Genomic DNA, 15835 nt, shown 5'->3' on the forward strand with positions numbered 1-15835 from the left:
GATCAGATTCATCAGATTCCCTCAGCTTGGAGTCTTGCCATCTGTGTCTTAAGAGGCCTTCCAGCTGATTCTGACGCATGTTATGCTTTGAGAGGTCAGCTCTAGAGCTACTAGCTACATGACCTTGGCAAGTTACTATAGCTTGGACGGTGCCTATGGCTCAAGGAGTAGGGCACTGGCCTCATATACTGAAGATGGTGGGTTCAAACCTGGCCCCGGCCAAAAACTACAAAAAAAAAAAAGTTACTACAGCTTCTGTGCCTCGGTTTCCCCAACTATAAAATGAGGATGCTAGTTCCTACTTCACAGGGCTAGTGAGGATTAAATGAATTAATGGAAGTAAGTGGTTAGACAGTACCTGGCATGCAGTAGGTGCTAAATAAACATTAGCAAGTGTGAGGATTCTCCCTGTGTGAACCAATACTGCCAAAAATCCGAGCTAAAGCTCAGCGTGCACTAAGTATGGGTTTGATGATTCTTTACATGAAACCAGCTCTAAAATGCTATCTCTACATCTATTCCAAGAGCTAGACACAAGCATCTTTCCCTTGATCCACACTGCTGATTTTATTTAGTTCGCCCTGCCACTAGGCCCCAGGTTTCTGATGGTCTCTGACCAAAAGCAGAGATGCTAGTGTGAGATTACTAGAGTGCGCTACCAGGCCCAGGTTGTCCTGGGGTGGAGTTACATTTTAATATTTGGCATAAAAACTTGGGCTTTTGCCCGTCATTTGCCCTCTAAGTCTGTCTTAACTTCAGATACTCTCAGCAATTTCAGGCCAACCAACAGAGCTTCCCTGCATGCACAGTTCAGGATTAGAACAGTCCCCGATTTTACCAGATATAAAAGACTTATGCAGTTATTTCTATGGCCAAAGTAAAGTTCTCCAAACAGGGCTCGGCACCAGCGGTGGGTACACACACTTACAGTTGGCCTTGCTGCCTCCCTGTCATGTCCTCCTCCCTTGTCCCCTCCCCTGTGAGCACTCCTCAGCTCTTTAACAGCTGCTGTCAAAGCAGAGGGAGCAGGGCACGGGGGCTGGTGTGCTGTCCATTTGAGGGAATTGCTTGTAAACGAGAGAAATGTCTCCTCTGTTCTTCTAATAAACTCCCCGCAGACATCGCTACCTGTTTAACTAGAGTTTTAGAGACTTGTTTGGAATCTGCCCTCATAATGTGCTTTTGTACTGAGATCAGAAAGCCTGGTTCTGTCCAAAGAGCTCTTTGAGAATTAAGTGTTCCAGTAACTGAAGTAAAAGGCTTGCAAAGCAGAGTCTCCACAGCTTGGGCAAGTCAATTGTTTTCAGACTGTTTCATGGAGCCATGAGGTGCCCCGGTAGCTGCCAGGAGTGGGGTGGGGCAGGAAGAGAAGAGGGGCCAATCCTACCTTGTCGGATCATGGGAACAGCGCCCTCTGCAGTGGTGCAAGGGGGAGACCTGAGAGGCAGAAGCACGGCAGTGGGGCCTGGGCCGGGTAAGGAGCCTGCTGCCTGTCTTCAGCCAGGTGGCTCTGTTTTTCTACTTCTATCTGCTTTGTAGGCTGAGACGCTCCAGAAAATTGAAAAACCCTTTTCTAGCCTGGTGTTAACATAGAAATAGAAAATGGTTTAATGTGAGGACTTTTTTAAAATAAACAAGACCCGTGTGAACAAAATGTCTTGAAATGCAATCTCAGCTTACAGAATAAGAAGCCCATTTCTGGGAAAGTGATACCAGTCACTCCAAGATACCAGCTCCACATCAAACCCAAGAAAGGTGGGGGCAGTGACAGAAGGGACAGGATTGAACCCCACCCCACTTCCTTCTAATCTGCTTCCCCCTGCCACACACCGAGGCCTCTAGACACGGAAGCAATGCCAAGGTGATCAACCACCAGGGCTTCCTTAAATCTGAACCCTCCTCCCCCCGCATACATTCTGCCGGCATCACACAAATATTTGATTTACCTGTGTTTTCAAAACAAACTACATAAACTCCACTGGTATGTTCTCTAAGTCCCCAGTTATTTATGGAATCAATTGTGTCATATTGTCAAAAGACAGTTTCTAAGAAAGAAGTTTCAGTATTTCTAATGCTTTACTGCATTTCCTCAACCCTGGCAAAACTCTCCTTTCTATTTGCCTGCCCTGAGCCTGGCCCAGGCAGTATTTGTGTTAAGGATAGTCACAATTTACTTCGAAATTCAGCTTCTGTAAATATTGGAAAGGAACCCTAATGTGTAATGCTTTGCAGAGAGACATGTGAGCCGGTGTGAATACAGTAGCATTTGGGGTCACCCCGGAGTGAAGGAAAGTGGCACTGGGAGGTGGGCAGCCCCCAGCTGCCGGCCCCTGCAGACCCACCCTCTCAGGAACTTTACATCAAGTCCTCATTGTGAAGTTCTCGGGCCCTACAGATTCCACCCAAAGCGTAAGTAACTGAGAGTCCCCAGTCCCAAGACAAGAGGTACAAGTCAGATTATTATAACCACAGCCTCCTGGGACGTCAAAACTGGAAAGAATGGAGTACACACTAGAAACTAAAGTACCATGTCAATGTACAGAATTATTGTGACTGTATATATTAATTTTTCTTCTCCTCCCTGGTTTTACAGATGAGGAAACTGAGGTCAGATCCATTAGGGGTCAAATCTGGACTAACTCAACAGTGAGCGCCCCCTCTGGGATGGTGGCAATCACTCCAATTCTGAAAGGCAATGCTCAGGCCTACATCTGAGAAAGTTTAGAGCTTTTTGTAAGGGAACAGCCCCAAGTGTGGCAAGGCCAAAAGCAAATCTGGAATAACAGCTGGCCTTCGATTTTTTTCTCCAGCTCATCGGCAAAGACATGGAAGAAGCCATTGAAGAAGAGACTTCAGGAGATTTGCAGAAGGCCTATTTAACTCTCGGTAAGGTGGAGTTAAGGGAGTCTCTGTCTTAGGATGGGCTCCCCGGAACCAGACTCAGACAGAGGTTTGCAGGGAAGAAGATGTGAGGGAAGAGTTCGGGGCAACACCAGTAAGCAGCCTTGGGCAAGGGGGAGAGCGTAATGTAGTTGCAACTGGGGCTCACCAGGCCCACAGCGTGGCTCTGAAGACAGGGTGCCCAAAGTGGAGCAAGGGGGCCAGGTGCTTGCTCCCCACATCAACCAGTAATTGCAACTTTGGGTGAGCCAGGTCTCTCCCTTGAAGGGAGATCCCTAGGGAAAGACTTGGCTGTGAACAGGAGCAGGCAACCCTTAAAAGAGTGGCTCCATCCTGAAGAGAACGTCTAGTGGCAAACCACAGTGTCCATTACAGTTCCACTAAGATCATGGGTCCCTAAGAACAATGGTCCCCAACCTTTTTGGCTCCAGGGACCAGTTTCATGGAAAACAATTTTTCCATGGACTACAGGGGGGTAGGGGATGGGTTTCAGGATGATTCAAGCGCATTACATCTCTGCCTCAATCAGATCCATGGGTATTAGAGTCTCATAAGGAACACATTACCTGTAGCCCTCATGGGCGTAGTTTACAGTGGGTTTGTGTTCCTATGAAAATATGATGCCACCTCTTACCTGACAGGAGGCAAAGCTCAGGATACTCACCTCCTGCTGTCCAGCCTGGTTCCCAGTGGTTCCTAACAGGCCATAGACCAATAGCAGCCCACATCCCAGGGGTCAGGGATTGCAGCCTGAGAGCATCGGTCAACAGCCTAGGACCATTATCTAGTTGAAGGTAGCCTGATGACTCACTCATTTCCTTTTTCATTTGGTTCCCTTCAATGTTTGCAAAAAAACAAGGTCTGTTTAGAAAGAGCAGAGGGAGACGAGACCTTGGCTGTGCCCAAGCAAACCCCAGGACCTCCTCTCCAAGTGCTGCCCAAAGGCAGGAAATAGCAGAGAGATGGGCATGGGGTTGTGCCTGGCAGGTTCCCTTTTTCTTTCTGCAAGCCCTGGAATGAAGGCTTTGTTCATTGTCCACACTCCTGGGTAAGGAGTCCAGGGCATCATCCCAAATGGCACAAGAAAGAGAGTCACATCCTCAGAAGAAGAAGAGCCAAACAAGCAGCACTGGAAGCTGAAAAATGAACCCCAGTTGCCAAACTCCTTTGTCTGGTTTTCAGGGGCATTTATTGGAACAATGTCAGCAATGATTTTTTTAAATCCATCCTCATTTTGCATTCAAATTAGCTGGACCTCTACTGTGATAAATGGGGCCCCAAATGTCCCTAGCGTTACTTGTGGGACACCCTACAAGTGGATTGCTCGAACTCAGGAGTTTGAGACCAGCCTGAGCAAGAGCAAGACCTCATCTCTACTAAAAATAGAAAAACTGAGCAGAAAGATACACACACAAGCCCTAGTGTGGGATGATTGTCCTTATGACTTCAAGGAAGAGTCTCTTACATAGATGGAGGGATCCATGCCTGGCCTGGTTCTGAGGCTCCAAACCCTTACTATACTGCACCTGGAGTACAGATGGTCATGAAAACACCAGAATGTAGTCAGATGGTAATACAGCCATTCATCAATTTAACATTTTTCTAAGCACCTGCCTGGGCTCAGAAGTTGTAGTAGGTGTGGGGATCAGAGGTACATAAGGCCTAGTTCTTACTCTTAAAGAGCATAAAGTCGTGTTGGATATACATAAATCAACAGATCCAGCCAAAGTGAATGATAAAAACCAGGGCAAGGAGGATACAGAAGAAGGCAGGTACATTGCTGGGGTTGGGACCTTGAATCAGGAGCTGGGTGTGCTCCAAAAGTTAAAGGATTAGAAAGGGCCTTGATGGCAGGGTGCAGGGGTTCATGCCTATAATCCCAGCACTTTGAGAAGCCAAGGCTGGAGGATCACTTGAGGCCAATAGTCTGAGACCAGCCTATGCAACATCCCCACCTCTCAAAAAAAAATTAAAAATTAGCAGATGTGATAGTGCATGCAGCTTGTCCTAGCCACTTGGGAGGGCAAGGCAGGAGGTTTCTTTGAGCCCAGAATTTCAAAGCTACAGTAACCTATGATCATGCCACTGCACCCCATCCTGTCTCAAAAAAATAATAATAAGGTCCGGGTGCAATGGCTCATGCCTCCTAATACTCTGGGAGGCTGAGGCAGGTGGATTGCTTGAGCTCTGGAGTTTGAGACCAGCCTGAGCAAGAGCAAGACCCCATCTCTACTAAAAATAGAAAAACTGAGCAGAAAGATCGCTTGAGCCTGAGAGTTCAAGGCTGATGTGCGCTATGAGGATGCCATGGCACTCTACCCAGGGTGACAGAGTAAGACTCTGTCTCAAAATTAAAAAAAAAAAATCCTTGAGAACAAGCCACACAAAGAACAGGACCTGACTTCATGATGACTACATTTTCTAGGCATTTTCCACCCTACTCCCACCTGACTCTCATAATGACATCTAGGAGGAGGGGCTGAGGCCACGTGACTCCCACACCCTCCCGTGCCCAGAGCAGCAGTTCTCAGGGTGAGGTCCATGGCCCACCTGCATCAGAGCCACCTGGTACAATACTCCTCCTATGCCCTGCTCCTGGGTACTCACTGAGAGCCCCCAGGAATGGGGCCCCAGAGCCTACACTTTCACAAGCCACCCAGGTGATCATCTGGTGCTCACTGAAGTTCAAGGAGCCCTGCTCTGACGGCAAGCAGGTGCGTGACAGAGCACCCGGCTGGCTGCCCTTCCTTCCCCTGGCCATGTACAGTTCTCACAGCCTCCCCAGACATCCTTGCCCAGCCTTTTGAGGGGATTCTGCTGCTAACAGAGGCTGTTTCCCGGGCACAGATTATATACGTAGAAATGTGAAGAATTTGCTTCCCAAAACATCAGGAAAAAGGAGCATCACAAGAGGAGACCCCCATGTAGGTGTGGGACACGCTGGCTTTAGGAAGGCTGTGACTTCAGCACCAAGTACTGCTACTCGGGAGAGTCTTCAGGAGACCTCTATGGGGGACACTAGCTCAAACTGTCTGGGGACCACAGTGAGTCTCAAATATGCTACTTCCCAAAGTAGCGCACAGGCTCCCACCACCACCACCACCACCACCAACCCTGCAGCTTTTGGACTTGTTCTCAGGAAAGAGAGACCAGACATCTGGGTGTGGGCTTTGCTTTTCCACTGAAACTCTGGTGGCTGCCATGTGGCCTATAAAAGGAGACTGACCGCCCCCGGGCTCTGCTTCCTAACCCTGCTCCTCACCATCACTCACACAGGCAGTCACCTAGAAAGTGGGAGCCCGGTTACAGGACGCAGTAAGCACGCACATTCCACATTCATGCTAAATTTATGATTATTAGTCACGAACATCAAAAAACTCTTAGTGTTCTAAGAAATGGTAACAACCTAAAGAGTAAATGGCTCTTTCCCATAATGTGTTAGTCGTGATGGATCCGCATGAGCCCCAGAGGAGGGGAGAGGAATAATAATCCGTTCCCAGGAGCAGAGATGCATCCTGGTCCGGCAGATGAGTAGAAACCATGCTTCCACTAAGCTGTGGGCACATCCCAGCTGGTGGGCACAGGAGGCAGGAAAGGGTGCGTAGTGGCAGGATGGGAAGACGATCTATAGAAAGGAGCAAATATATCGTGAGCACCTCCCAGATGGCAAGCTAAGATCACGGGGAACCTGGAAAAGATTCAGAGATGAGGCTCGCAAAACAAACCCAGTGAGGAAAAACAAAGGGCAGGGGGGTTGCTGAGCGCAGGCAAGCAGGCCGAGGTCCAACGGAATAAATTTTCGAGATTATGAAGTTTTATTACAGGCAGTTCCTGGCCAATCTGCATTTCCCCTCAGAGCCCCCTCCAGCACCAGAGATTTCACTTAGATAGGCTAAGTTATTTCTGCTGGCGAGAGTCACAGACTTTGCAGGGAGGGCCATGGACACCACAGCTCCCCTCCTCTGGAGGGGCTTCAGGGAGCGGAAGGGGATCTTAGTCATCTGAAGGGGCTTTGATCTGGCTCTGCTTAAAGATCCTCAGTGCCCTGACCAGGGAAGCTTCCAAATCTCATTCCACAACACTGTGAAGCCAGCTCCCTTCCGACCTCTGCACCATTCCACTGGCTCCAGGGCAGCCAGGTGATACTAAAGAGTGTCTCCATGTCATTCGACAAAATGTGACAAGTCTCATATTCTCCTCCCCTCTCCTACCCAGTGAGATGTGCCCGGGACTGCGAGGGCTATTTTGCTGACCGTCTGTACAAGTCCATGAAGGGTGCGGGGACAGATGAGGAGACATTGATTCGCATCATTGTGACCAGGGCCGAGGTAAGATGCTCAACTCCAAAGAGGCGGCTGCAACATCTCTTTTCTCTGCCGCTGATGTTATCGACAAATACTTTCTATGAAGGGCTTATTTACAGAAAAAGTAAAACAGAGACGTCCCTTGCCTTCCCGGAACTTGTAGAAGACATTGTGCTCTGCTTCAATCTGTTTCTTTTTATGAAAATACAACAGTGATCGTTGCTTCTATTTTTTCTTTATTTTTTTTTGAGACAGAGCCTCAAGCTGTCCCCCTGGGCAGAGTGCTGTGGCATTACAGCTCACAGCAACCTCCAACTCCTGGGCTCCGCCTCCCAAGTAGCTGGGACCACAGGCGCCTGCCACAACGCCCGGCTATTTTTTGGTTGCAGCCGTCATTGTTGTTTGGCGGGTCCGGGCTGGGGATTCGAACCTCCCAACCTTAGGTGTACGTGGCTGGCACCTTAGCCAGTTGAGCTATAGGCGCCAAGCCGTTGCTTCTATTTTTGCCCTCTGTGGCTCTGCAGAGCTTGTGGCAGGGAGCAGAGGGGACCCTGCCTAGCCGTTCTGAGGGAGTACAGCTATGCACGTCCCCATGTTAAGGAAGGTGAAACAGAGACCCTCGCAGGAGGTCACCCCACTGCAGAGACAACAAGCAAATGATTTCCTCATTCCTGAGCCAGGCCCTTAGTTACTTGAACTCACCTCACAGGCGATTTTGCACAAGAAGCCCATCAGCATAAGACAATGTGTCTCGACCATTTTTTTTCTTAATTATCACCCCCTAAAGAGCCTTTGTAGACAGTTTTTCCTAATTGCCACTCCCCGCTGAGAAATTTTAACAGTGCAGATATTATATATCTGTTTATGTACCGTGAGAATATCAATGATTCAAACATTAAAGAGCTAAGGTTTACTTTTACCCCCTAAGAACTAATTCCCGCCCCCTCTGGAGATTACACATGTATAAGGAAGGGCAGGGGTGGGTGAGGGGCCCCCAGCTTGGGAGCAGCTGTCAAAGTTCTCAGCTGAAGCTTTGGGACAGAGGGCCACAGATAGGAAAGGACACAAAATTAAGGGGATGTGGCGCTTTGACTGCAGTAGGAGAAGCCTTGGAGAATGAAGCGGAACTAAGTGCTTGAAAACATAGACATCCCCTCAATGAATCCCCAACAATAAAAAAGAAAGAAAGAAAGAAAACCACAGACATCTTCCCCCCAAAAAATGTTCAGTGAAGGGGAAGAGGTACCAACCCAAAATCTGATCCTCAGCTACTGAACAAATAATATTTAACATCTGACACTGCTTTTAAATATTACTTTGAAACCCGACAGTTCACTCATTTTTATTTCTATTCTTGGAGTTTCTCCTCCTCCTCCACTACTCATCTTTTTCTGTTAAAGTCCCTTTCTCCCTCTGTCGCCTTTGCCAGTCTCTCTGCTTCTGACCCTTATCTCTCCAGGTGTCAGCCTTCTCTGTCCCTCCGCCTCTTAGCATTTCCTCACCCCCCCCCCCCCCCCGCCCCCAGCCAAATTCAGGGAGGTCCTGAGGGTCCCAAAGGGAGGGTCTCTCTTGGCAACAAGAGAGACCCAGGATTTGGAAAGATCCCCATCCCCAGAGAGATTTGACCCACCCAGAGGGCTAGTCAGGATTCCACGCTCACTCCCACGTGGACCATGGAGGGTTTGGGGGGTTTTGTTTGTTTGTTTGTTTGTTTGTTTGTTTTAGAAAGAGTCTCACTATGTGTCACCCTGGGTAGAGTGCCTTGGCATCACAGCTCACAGCAACCTCAAACTCTTGGGCTTAAGTGATTCTCTTGCCTCAGCCTCCCAGGTAGCTGGGACTACAGACATCCCCCAGAACGCCCAGCTATTTTTTTGGTTGTACTTGTCATTGTTGTTTAGCAGGCTCAGGCTGGGTTCAAACCCACAAGCCCCAGTATATGTGGCCGGCACCCTAACCAGTGAGCTATGGGCACCAAGCGACTGTGGAGGGTATTATGCCAACATGCTCTGTCCTACCTCAGAATAGACCCCAGGTCCTATGTCATTTCATCCTGTGGACAGTTTTCTCGGAGGCCTTCAGGCCCAGCTTGATACAGAAGTTTGGCTGGATCTCCTGATTCCCAAAGCCACACAGTACTATTTAATTGTAAGCACCCAAGCAGAGGGCACCCAGCCCTGGAGAGAAGGGGACAGACTCCCTCACCACCTGTGTCCTTTCTCTCCCCCCTGCTCAGCATTCACTTCAAGCCACCCCCTACGCCCCCTGTCCTCTCCTTTCTCTGTAATAGGGGCGGGAGAAGAAAGACACCTGAGCCTTACTTTCTAGGGCCAGGTACAAGGTGGGGTCTAAACCTACAAAGAACAGATATGCTCCTGGTTAAAGAGAGCTCTTTGCTTCTTTCACGAGACTCATAATATTCCATCTGGAATTAAATCTTTTCTAGTACAAGTATCACCACCCTTAGCAGGGTAGAAGAGTCTTTTGGCAAAGCCATCTATTTGATTTTCTCTGGATCCCATCCCCACTTTCAGGACCTAGTTTTGGGGGTTTTTCCCCAAACTTTCAAAGAATTAGATTCAAAATAAGTCCTATACATTGACATTGTTGACTAGCACAAAGATCATCATGATCAGGATATAAGGGGGGAAAATGCTTAATTTCAAATCTCTATGTTGACAATTTTCTTCCCTTTATCAGCAGAGATCAGCAAACTATGACCTGCAGGGAAAATCAGACCCACTGCCTATTTTTGTATAGTCCTGCTACCTAAGGAAATTCATTTCAAATAATTATAAAAAGAAAAATACACTGTAATACACAAAACCCATTTGAAATTCAAGTTTTAATTTTCCATAATCAAGTTTTGGTGGAACATACCCACATGCAGACCCCTCTGCAGCCTCTGGGAAGCTGAATTCAGCTCTCCATTTCTCATCCACAGAAAGCAAATAATGATAATAGCTCTGTGTTTCAGCACAAATGAGCAGAGGAGTGCAGTCCGGTGTGCCCAGAACTGCCATTTATGGTGAACACCCTGTAAATGTTCTTGTCCCCATTGCTGTTGTCTTTCTTATAGGTGGACCTTCCAGGGATCAAAGCAAAGTTCCAAGAAAAGTATCAGAAGTCTCTCTCTGACATGGTTCGCTCAGATACCTCTGGGGACTTCCAGAAACTGCTAGTGGCCGTCTTGCACTGAGCCAAGCCAGAGCATTAGGAACACAGGGAGAAATCACCTCTGTCGGGAGCACATTCCAAATCAAACTTGCAAATGAGACTCTAGCATGAAGAACCCTCAAGTGTCCAGGGTTATTTCCTTGCCAGTTTAAGCAGTACAGCCAGGCTGAGCTGTTTAAGTCAAGGGCAGCCACGTCAAGATGCTTGGGCAGGTCACCTTGAATGCTGGCTTAGCTGAGCAAGTATCTGGACTGCCTCTTAACTTTCCTTTAGCATGGTAACTGAATGCTTTCTAAGCACAAATAAAATCAGCAGTTGATGAAAAAGCTATGCATTTGTACTAGCACATTTAGAAGACTATGTATCACACAGGAGTGTGTGTATTCTGGATGGTTAAGGTACAAGAGAGACAAATTAAACAATCTGCTAATTTTCCTTCTGTGTGTTGAATTTATAAGCCTTGGTATTAATTAAAGTTGTTGATTATGTCTCCATAAGCTGCTTTTCTAAAGACTGGCTTGATAAATTTGGGCTGTTTTCCTAAAAATGTATGGCTTGGGAAATTCAGACATATTTGGGAACAATTACATTTATTAATTATCTCTAAGGGCAAGGAAACAATTCACTTGCTATGTGAAATGTAACTAGGGGTAAAAATCCATTCATCTGCTACCTGATTAACTGGGTTTTCTCACTTCTCAAGACATTTGGTCTTCCTCCTGGTCTTTAAATGTGATTAGGCTGAGCAAAGTGCCAATGGGATCAAGGTCAAAGATCTACCTCTCAAGGGCATTGGTTCTGCACCAGTGGAATCTTTGTTCCAAGGTGTTGGTCTCATAGCCATGTTGCTAGAGGTAAAGGAGCAGTCAAGAGAACCTGGACCCTTGGTCCAATAACCATAGTTATCATTCACTGGATGATTATTTATACCTGTACTCCTATGGGGCATAATTTCATCCTTAATCCTTCCCACAGATCTATGAAATTAATACTACTCTAGTGTATCACTTGAGGAAACCAAGGTATTAAGTAACCTGGCTAAATTCATTTGCAAGCAATAGTATTAGGATCTGAATCCAGGACTGGCTGACTCCAGAAATCATGCTAGTAATCACCTTTCTTGGAAAAATAACTTGAAGTGCTTGGAAACGGGTCTATATTCCATCACCTGCTTAATTCCCTGTTTGCCAGTGGGCTGGGCTGTAGGGCTATAAGCTGGAAAACACTTTGCAGAGATGCATTTGTGCTGGGGTTTGGAGAATGCAGAGAAATAAAGGAGGAAGGGCAGAGGCAGGGGCTCAGAAGTGTGAGTGGGCAGCGTGTGCTCCGGAAGAGCTGAAATCCCCTCTCCTGGGCCATAGATGTGGTGAGAGGAAGGAGCGGGCTGGGGAGGCAGGCAGCGAGGCTGCTGGAAATAGGTTCAGATCACATCAAGGATGGTTTTGCCTGCCAAGCATGGGTTTGGCAGTCATTGGAGATGTTTGAGTGAGGAACATGACCAGATTCGGGCCTTGGGAAATCACTTTGGTTTTCTGATCCATATACAGCAAATAGCCCAAACACTCAGTCTGTGAATAGTGCTTGGGACAGAAGTCACTGTGTATCATTTTAGTGGCTATAAAATAGTGATTGACAAATGAAAATATTGTCTTAAAATTGGTGTCTTCAACATCCTGGCTTATCTACCTAATAGTTATTGTCATCATCATGAGATTTAACACATAAAATGTCATTTTCTAGAGCCAGACTCAGCAGCAAAACATATTTGTGTTTATTTACTTGTTGCCCAAGCTGGTCTTTGCTTTTACAACCAGAAACAAAACCACCTGTTCTTGGGATCCAAGCTCTTGATAAGGGCAGAAAAACAAACTGATGCCATGAAAAGAGATGTGTTAAAAACAGAACCATAATTCACAAGGGGAAGAATGAAAAGGTATTTCACGGTGGAGAAACTGAGGCTGGATAAGACAGAGATGCAAAGTGACTTGCTCAAGGTCGCCCGTGGGAAGCTCTGCCAGTCAGCTCATAGTCCGGGAATATTTTTGTCCAAAATGTGGCGGAGCGAGTCAAAGGCACCTCCCCCCACCCCACTCCCCCGGAACTACTGAATATTGCTCGCCCCCTGCAGGCAGGAGCTGGTACCTGCTTACTTGGTTGGGGTCTCCTCTGCCCAGCAATGGCCCACCCTGCCTGCTCCCAGGAGGGCAGCTCAGGAATGTCTTCCTTTTCCATTCCATGCATCCCTGCCCCACCCTGCCTGGGCCCTTCTCTCCTCTCCCCAGGCCCCCAGCCTCAGAGGGTGGGGCCAACCTTTGGGGAGGGGGGAAGAAGAGGACAAAGATGGAGAGAGGAGAGAGAGGACAGCAACACTGCCTTGTCATCCCCTGCCACACAGCCTTGTCCCCACACCATCTCCTTCCTCCAGGGCCACTGCAGAAACACCAGCTTCTGCCACCCCGGTGTCAGATGGAGGGGGAGGGGTCCAAAGCCCAGCTCCAGGGCTGCACAGGTGCATGTGTAACTCAGCTTACATTTCTCCATGAAGTTCTATTCCCTGGTTCTCCCCAAGACCGCTTGCAGGACCCCAGCTGTGGAGAGGAGTCTCTTTCTGGTAACCTACGCAGACGTGCTCCGATCTGATGACCTAGAAGGGGCTATTCACAAGACTCTCTCTCTCTCTCTCTCTCTCTCTCTCTCCAGAGTCTTACTCTGGGGTTGAGTGCCATGGTGTCATAGCTCACAGCAAACTCAAACTCCCAGGCTTAAGTGATCCTCTTGCCTTAGTCTCCTGAGCAGCTGGGGGTACAGGTGCCTACCGCAATGCCTGACTATTTTTAGAGATAGGGTCTCACTCTTGCTCAGGCTGGTCTTGAACTCCTGAGCTCAGTCAATCCACCCACCTCGCCTCCCAGAGTGTTGGGATCACAGGCGTGAGCCACTGCACTCAGCCCTTTATTCCCAGTTTCTTATTCTAAACATTTTAAGTTCTGACTCTCTAGGCACCCACATAACCATATAATCAACCCGCATAAACCTATCCTTAGCAAACCACTGAAAGTGAAGATTAAGAGGGGAAAGGAGATGAGAGTGATAGTCCAGATGAGACAGAAGCTTTACCACATAAGGAGATAGAGGGTGAAGAAGCGCAGGAAAGCAGACGGTGATGACGGACACACAGCAGCCATCAGGGAGACCTCAGTCCCATCAGAGTCAGACAGGGCAGTGTCTAGAACAGCCACCATCCTCGCCCAGAGGGCAACATGCCCCTGGCCCAGGCACACGCAGTCTGGCTCCTTCCACAGCAAGAGAAAAACACACAGAACTCCTCCAGACTGCAAACAAACTGTGTCTCAGAGCACATTACAGCCAATAAAAATGCCTCGGCAACGAGATAAGCTGAGAAATACGGGTGCCAGAAAGCCAGAAATGGTATTCAGCTCCCCATGCCAGTGAGTAAGAGCCCCCACATTTAACGCAGAGAGACGTCGAGTAAGCCTGTCTGTGTCAAGGCAATTTCTCACGTCTGGGGTGTCGGGTGCAGCGTGTCAGGAGACACAGGGTCAGGAGAGAGAGAGATGTGCCTCAGCAGTGTGGCAAGGGGGTGCATTACTTAAACTTTTATTTTATTTCTATAAATTTTAGATTTACAGAAACGTCGTAACAGACAGTCCCCATGGACCCCACTCCCAGTTTCCCATCTTACTAAGGTAAACATGACACATTTTCCGTAACTTCTAAGTTAGTACTGACACATGGTAACTGAGTGAGACCAGGCTTTCTTCCCACCTGTGGCTGTTTCTCTGTCCCAGGCTCCATCCAGGACACCGTGTGGCATTTGGTCATCTAGTCTCTCAGGTTTTCTTGATGGTGACAATTCCTCAGACCGCTTGTTACTTACGACCATTTAAAGAGTGCTAGTTGAATCTCTTTCAACTTGGGTTTGTCTGATGTTTCCCAGACAACAGGGTCATGGGTTTGGGAGACGACTGCCACAGAGGCGAGGTGCCCTTCTCACCACACCACACCACGTTATCAGCGCTACCACGTGACTTACTGTTGAGGTTGACTTTGGTCACCTGGCCCAGGTTGTGCTGTCAGGTCTCTCCATTTTAGCTGCTCTTTTTGTTCCCCATTCTATGCCGAACTCATTTAAAGAAAGTCCCATGTGCAGCCCCCACTTAAGAGACCGGGATTATGCCTTGTCTCCTTGGGGGGGGGGGTATCTACATAAATTATGTGGGATTCTTCTAAACAGGAGGTTTATCTATTCTCTCCAATTTAATTTGTGCATTCAATAATTCATTTACATGAGGATAATGAATATTTATTTTATACTTTGGGTTATAATCCAATGCTACATCATTTATTTTGTTGCTCAAATTTTTCCAACAGTTCTGTCTGTTGGGAGCTCTTAAAATGGCTCCTGTGTCCCATTACCCTACCTCCTCTTACGGCCTGTTGAGTACTTCTTTAATTTCTGGCACTATGAGAGGATCCGGGCTCGTCTTGCATATTCCTTTCTCCAATCCCAGAATAAACCATTTCTCAAAAAAACCTGGTTTTTCTTACTGGATGAGATATCAAGATCTGGGTGAACAGCTCAGTGGCCATAGCTCAGTGGTTAGGGCACCTGCCACACACCAGGGCTCATGGATTCAAACCTGACCCAGTCCAGCTAAACAACAATGACACTACAACAACAACAACAAAAATAGCCAGGCATTGTGGCAGGTGCCTGTAGTCCCAGCTACTTGAGAGGCCGAGGCAAGAGAATCACTTAAGCCCAAGAGTTTGAGGTTGCTGTGAACTGTGATGCCACAGCACTCTACTGAGGGTGACATGCTGACATGGTGAGATTCAAAAAAAAAAGATCTGGGTCCTGGGTATGTTCACTGCTGGGGTATCATTGCTTCTGGGCCAACACAGTGACAAGCAGGAATGGTAAGTGTGCGTACTAACCCATGCACACACATGTATCTATAAATACTTCCCCGTATGTGCAGGCAGATGACATAGCCACAGACATAGATGGAGATCTGGGCCCATCTGTGTCTATATACAACTAAACATGAGTCCATACAATGTCCTCTACTTTCATTCAACACCTCCTGGTTCATGCTAGGAGAGGGGTGTTGACATCTTGAAAGCTGTACAAGGAGACAAGGTAGTGGGAGGGATGTCCCAATACCAAGGGGCCATGAGAAGAGGGAAAGCAAGCCACGAAGGGCCCCGCATGTGCCACTGAGCCTGCTTCCACTCTGGACGGCAGGATTCGTGCCCAGGGACCGGGGAGAAAGGGCAAGCTACAGCTGAGCTCCCGGGACTCCACTACCTGGTGCTGTCCTGAGGCTTTGAAGAGAACGCTCCTAACTTAAGCAACCTGCAGTGAGTTCAAAATGTGCACAGCCAACACTGATACTGCGCAAGGGCAGGGAAGAGGAAATAGGGAACTA

The 15835-nt window shown here is 47.8% G+C and overlaps 1 protein-coding gene across 2 annotated transcripts in view; it reads left to right on the plus strand.

Annotated features, from left to right (window-relative positions):
- The window catches only part of ANXA13 (annexin A13), a 52023-nt gene extending 41149 nt beyond the window's left edge, over positions 1 to 10874 (plus strand). For both annotated transcript variants that reach the window (XM_003782359.3, XM_003782360.2), the window contains 3 exons: positions 2811 to 2886; positions 7117 to 7229; positions 10285 to 10874. In XM_003782359.3, the coding sequence (XP_003782407.1) occupies positions 2811 to 2886; positions 7117 to 7229; positions 10285 to 10404 (309 nt within the window). In that variant the 3' untranslated portion in view covers positions 10405 to 10874. The remainder of the gene's footprint in view (positions 1 to 2810; positions 2887 to 7116; positions 7230 to 10284) is intronic.
- The last annotated feature ends 4961 nt before the right edge of the window (positions 10875 to 15835 follow it).

This window comes from Otolemur garnettii, unplaced genomic scaffold (genome assembly GCF_000181295.1).
Source record: "Otolemur garnettii isolate 467f Iridium unplaced genomic scaffold, OtoGar3 scaffold00004, whole genome shotgun sequence".
Lineage (NCBI taxonomy): Eukaryota > Metazoa > Chordata > Mammalia > Primates > Galagidae > Otolemur > Otolemur garnettii.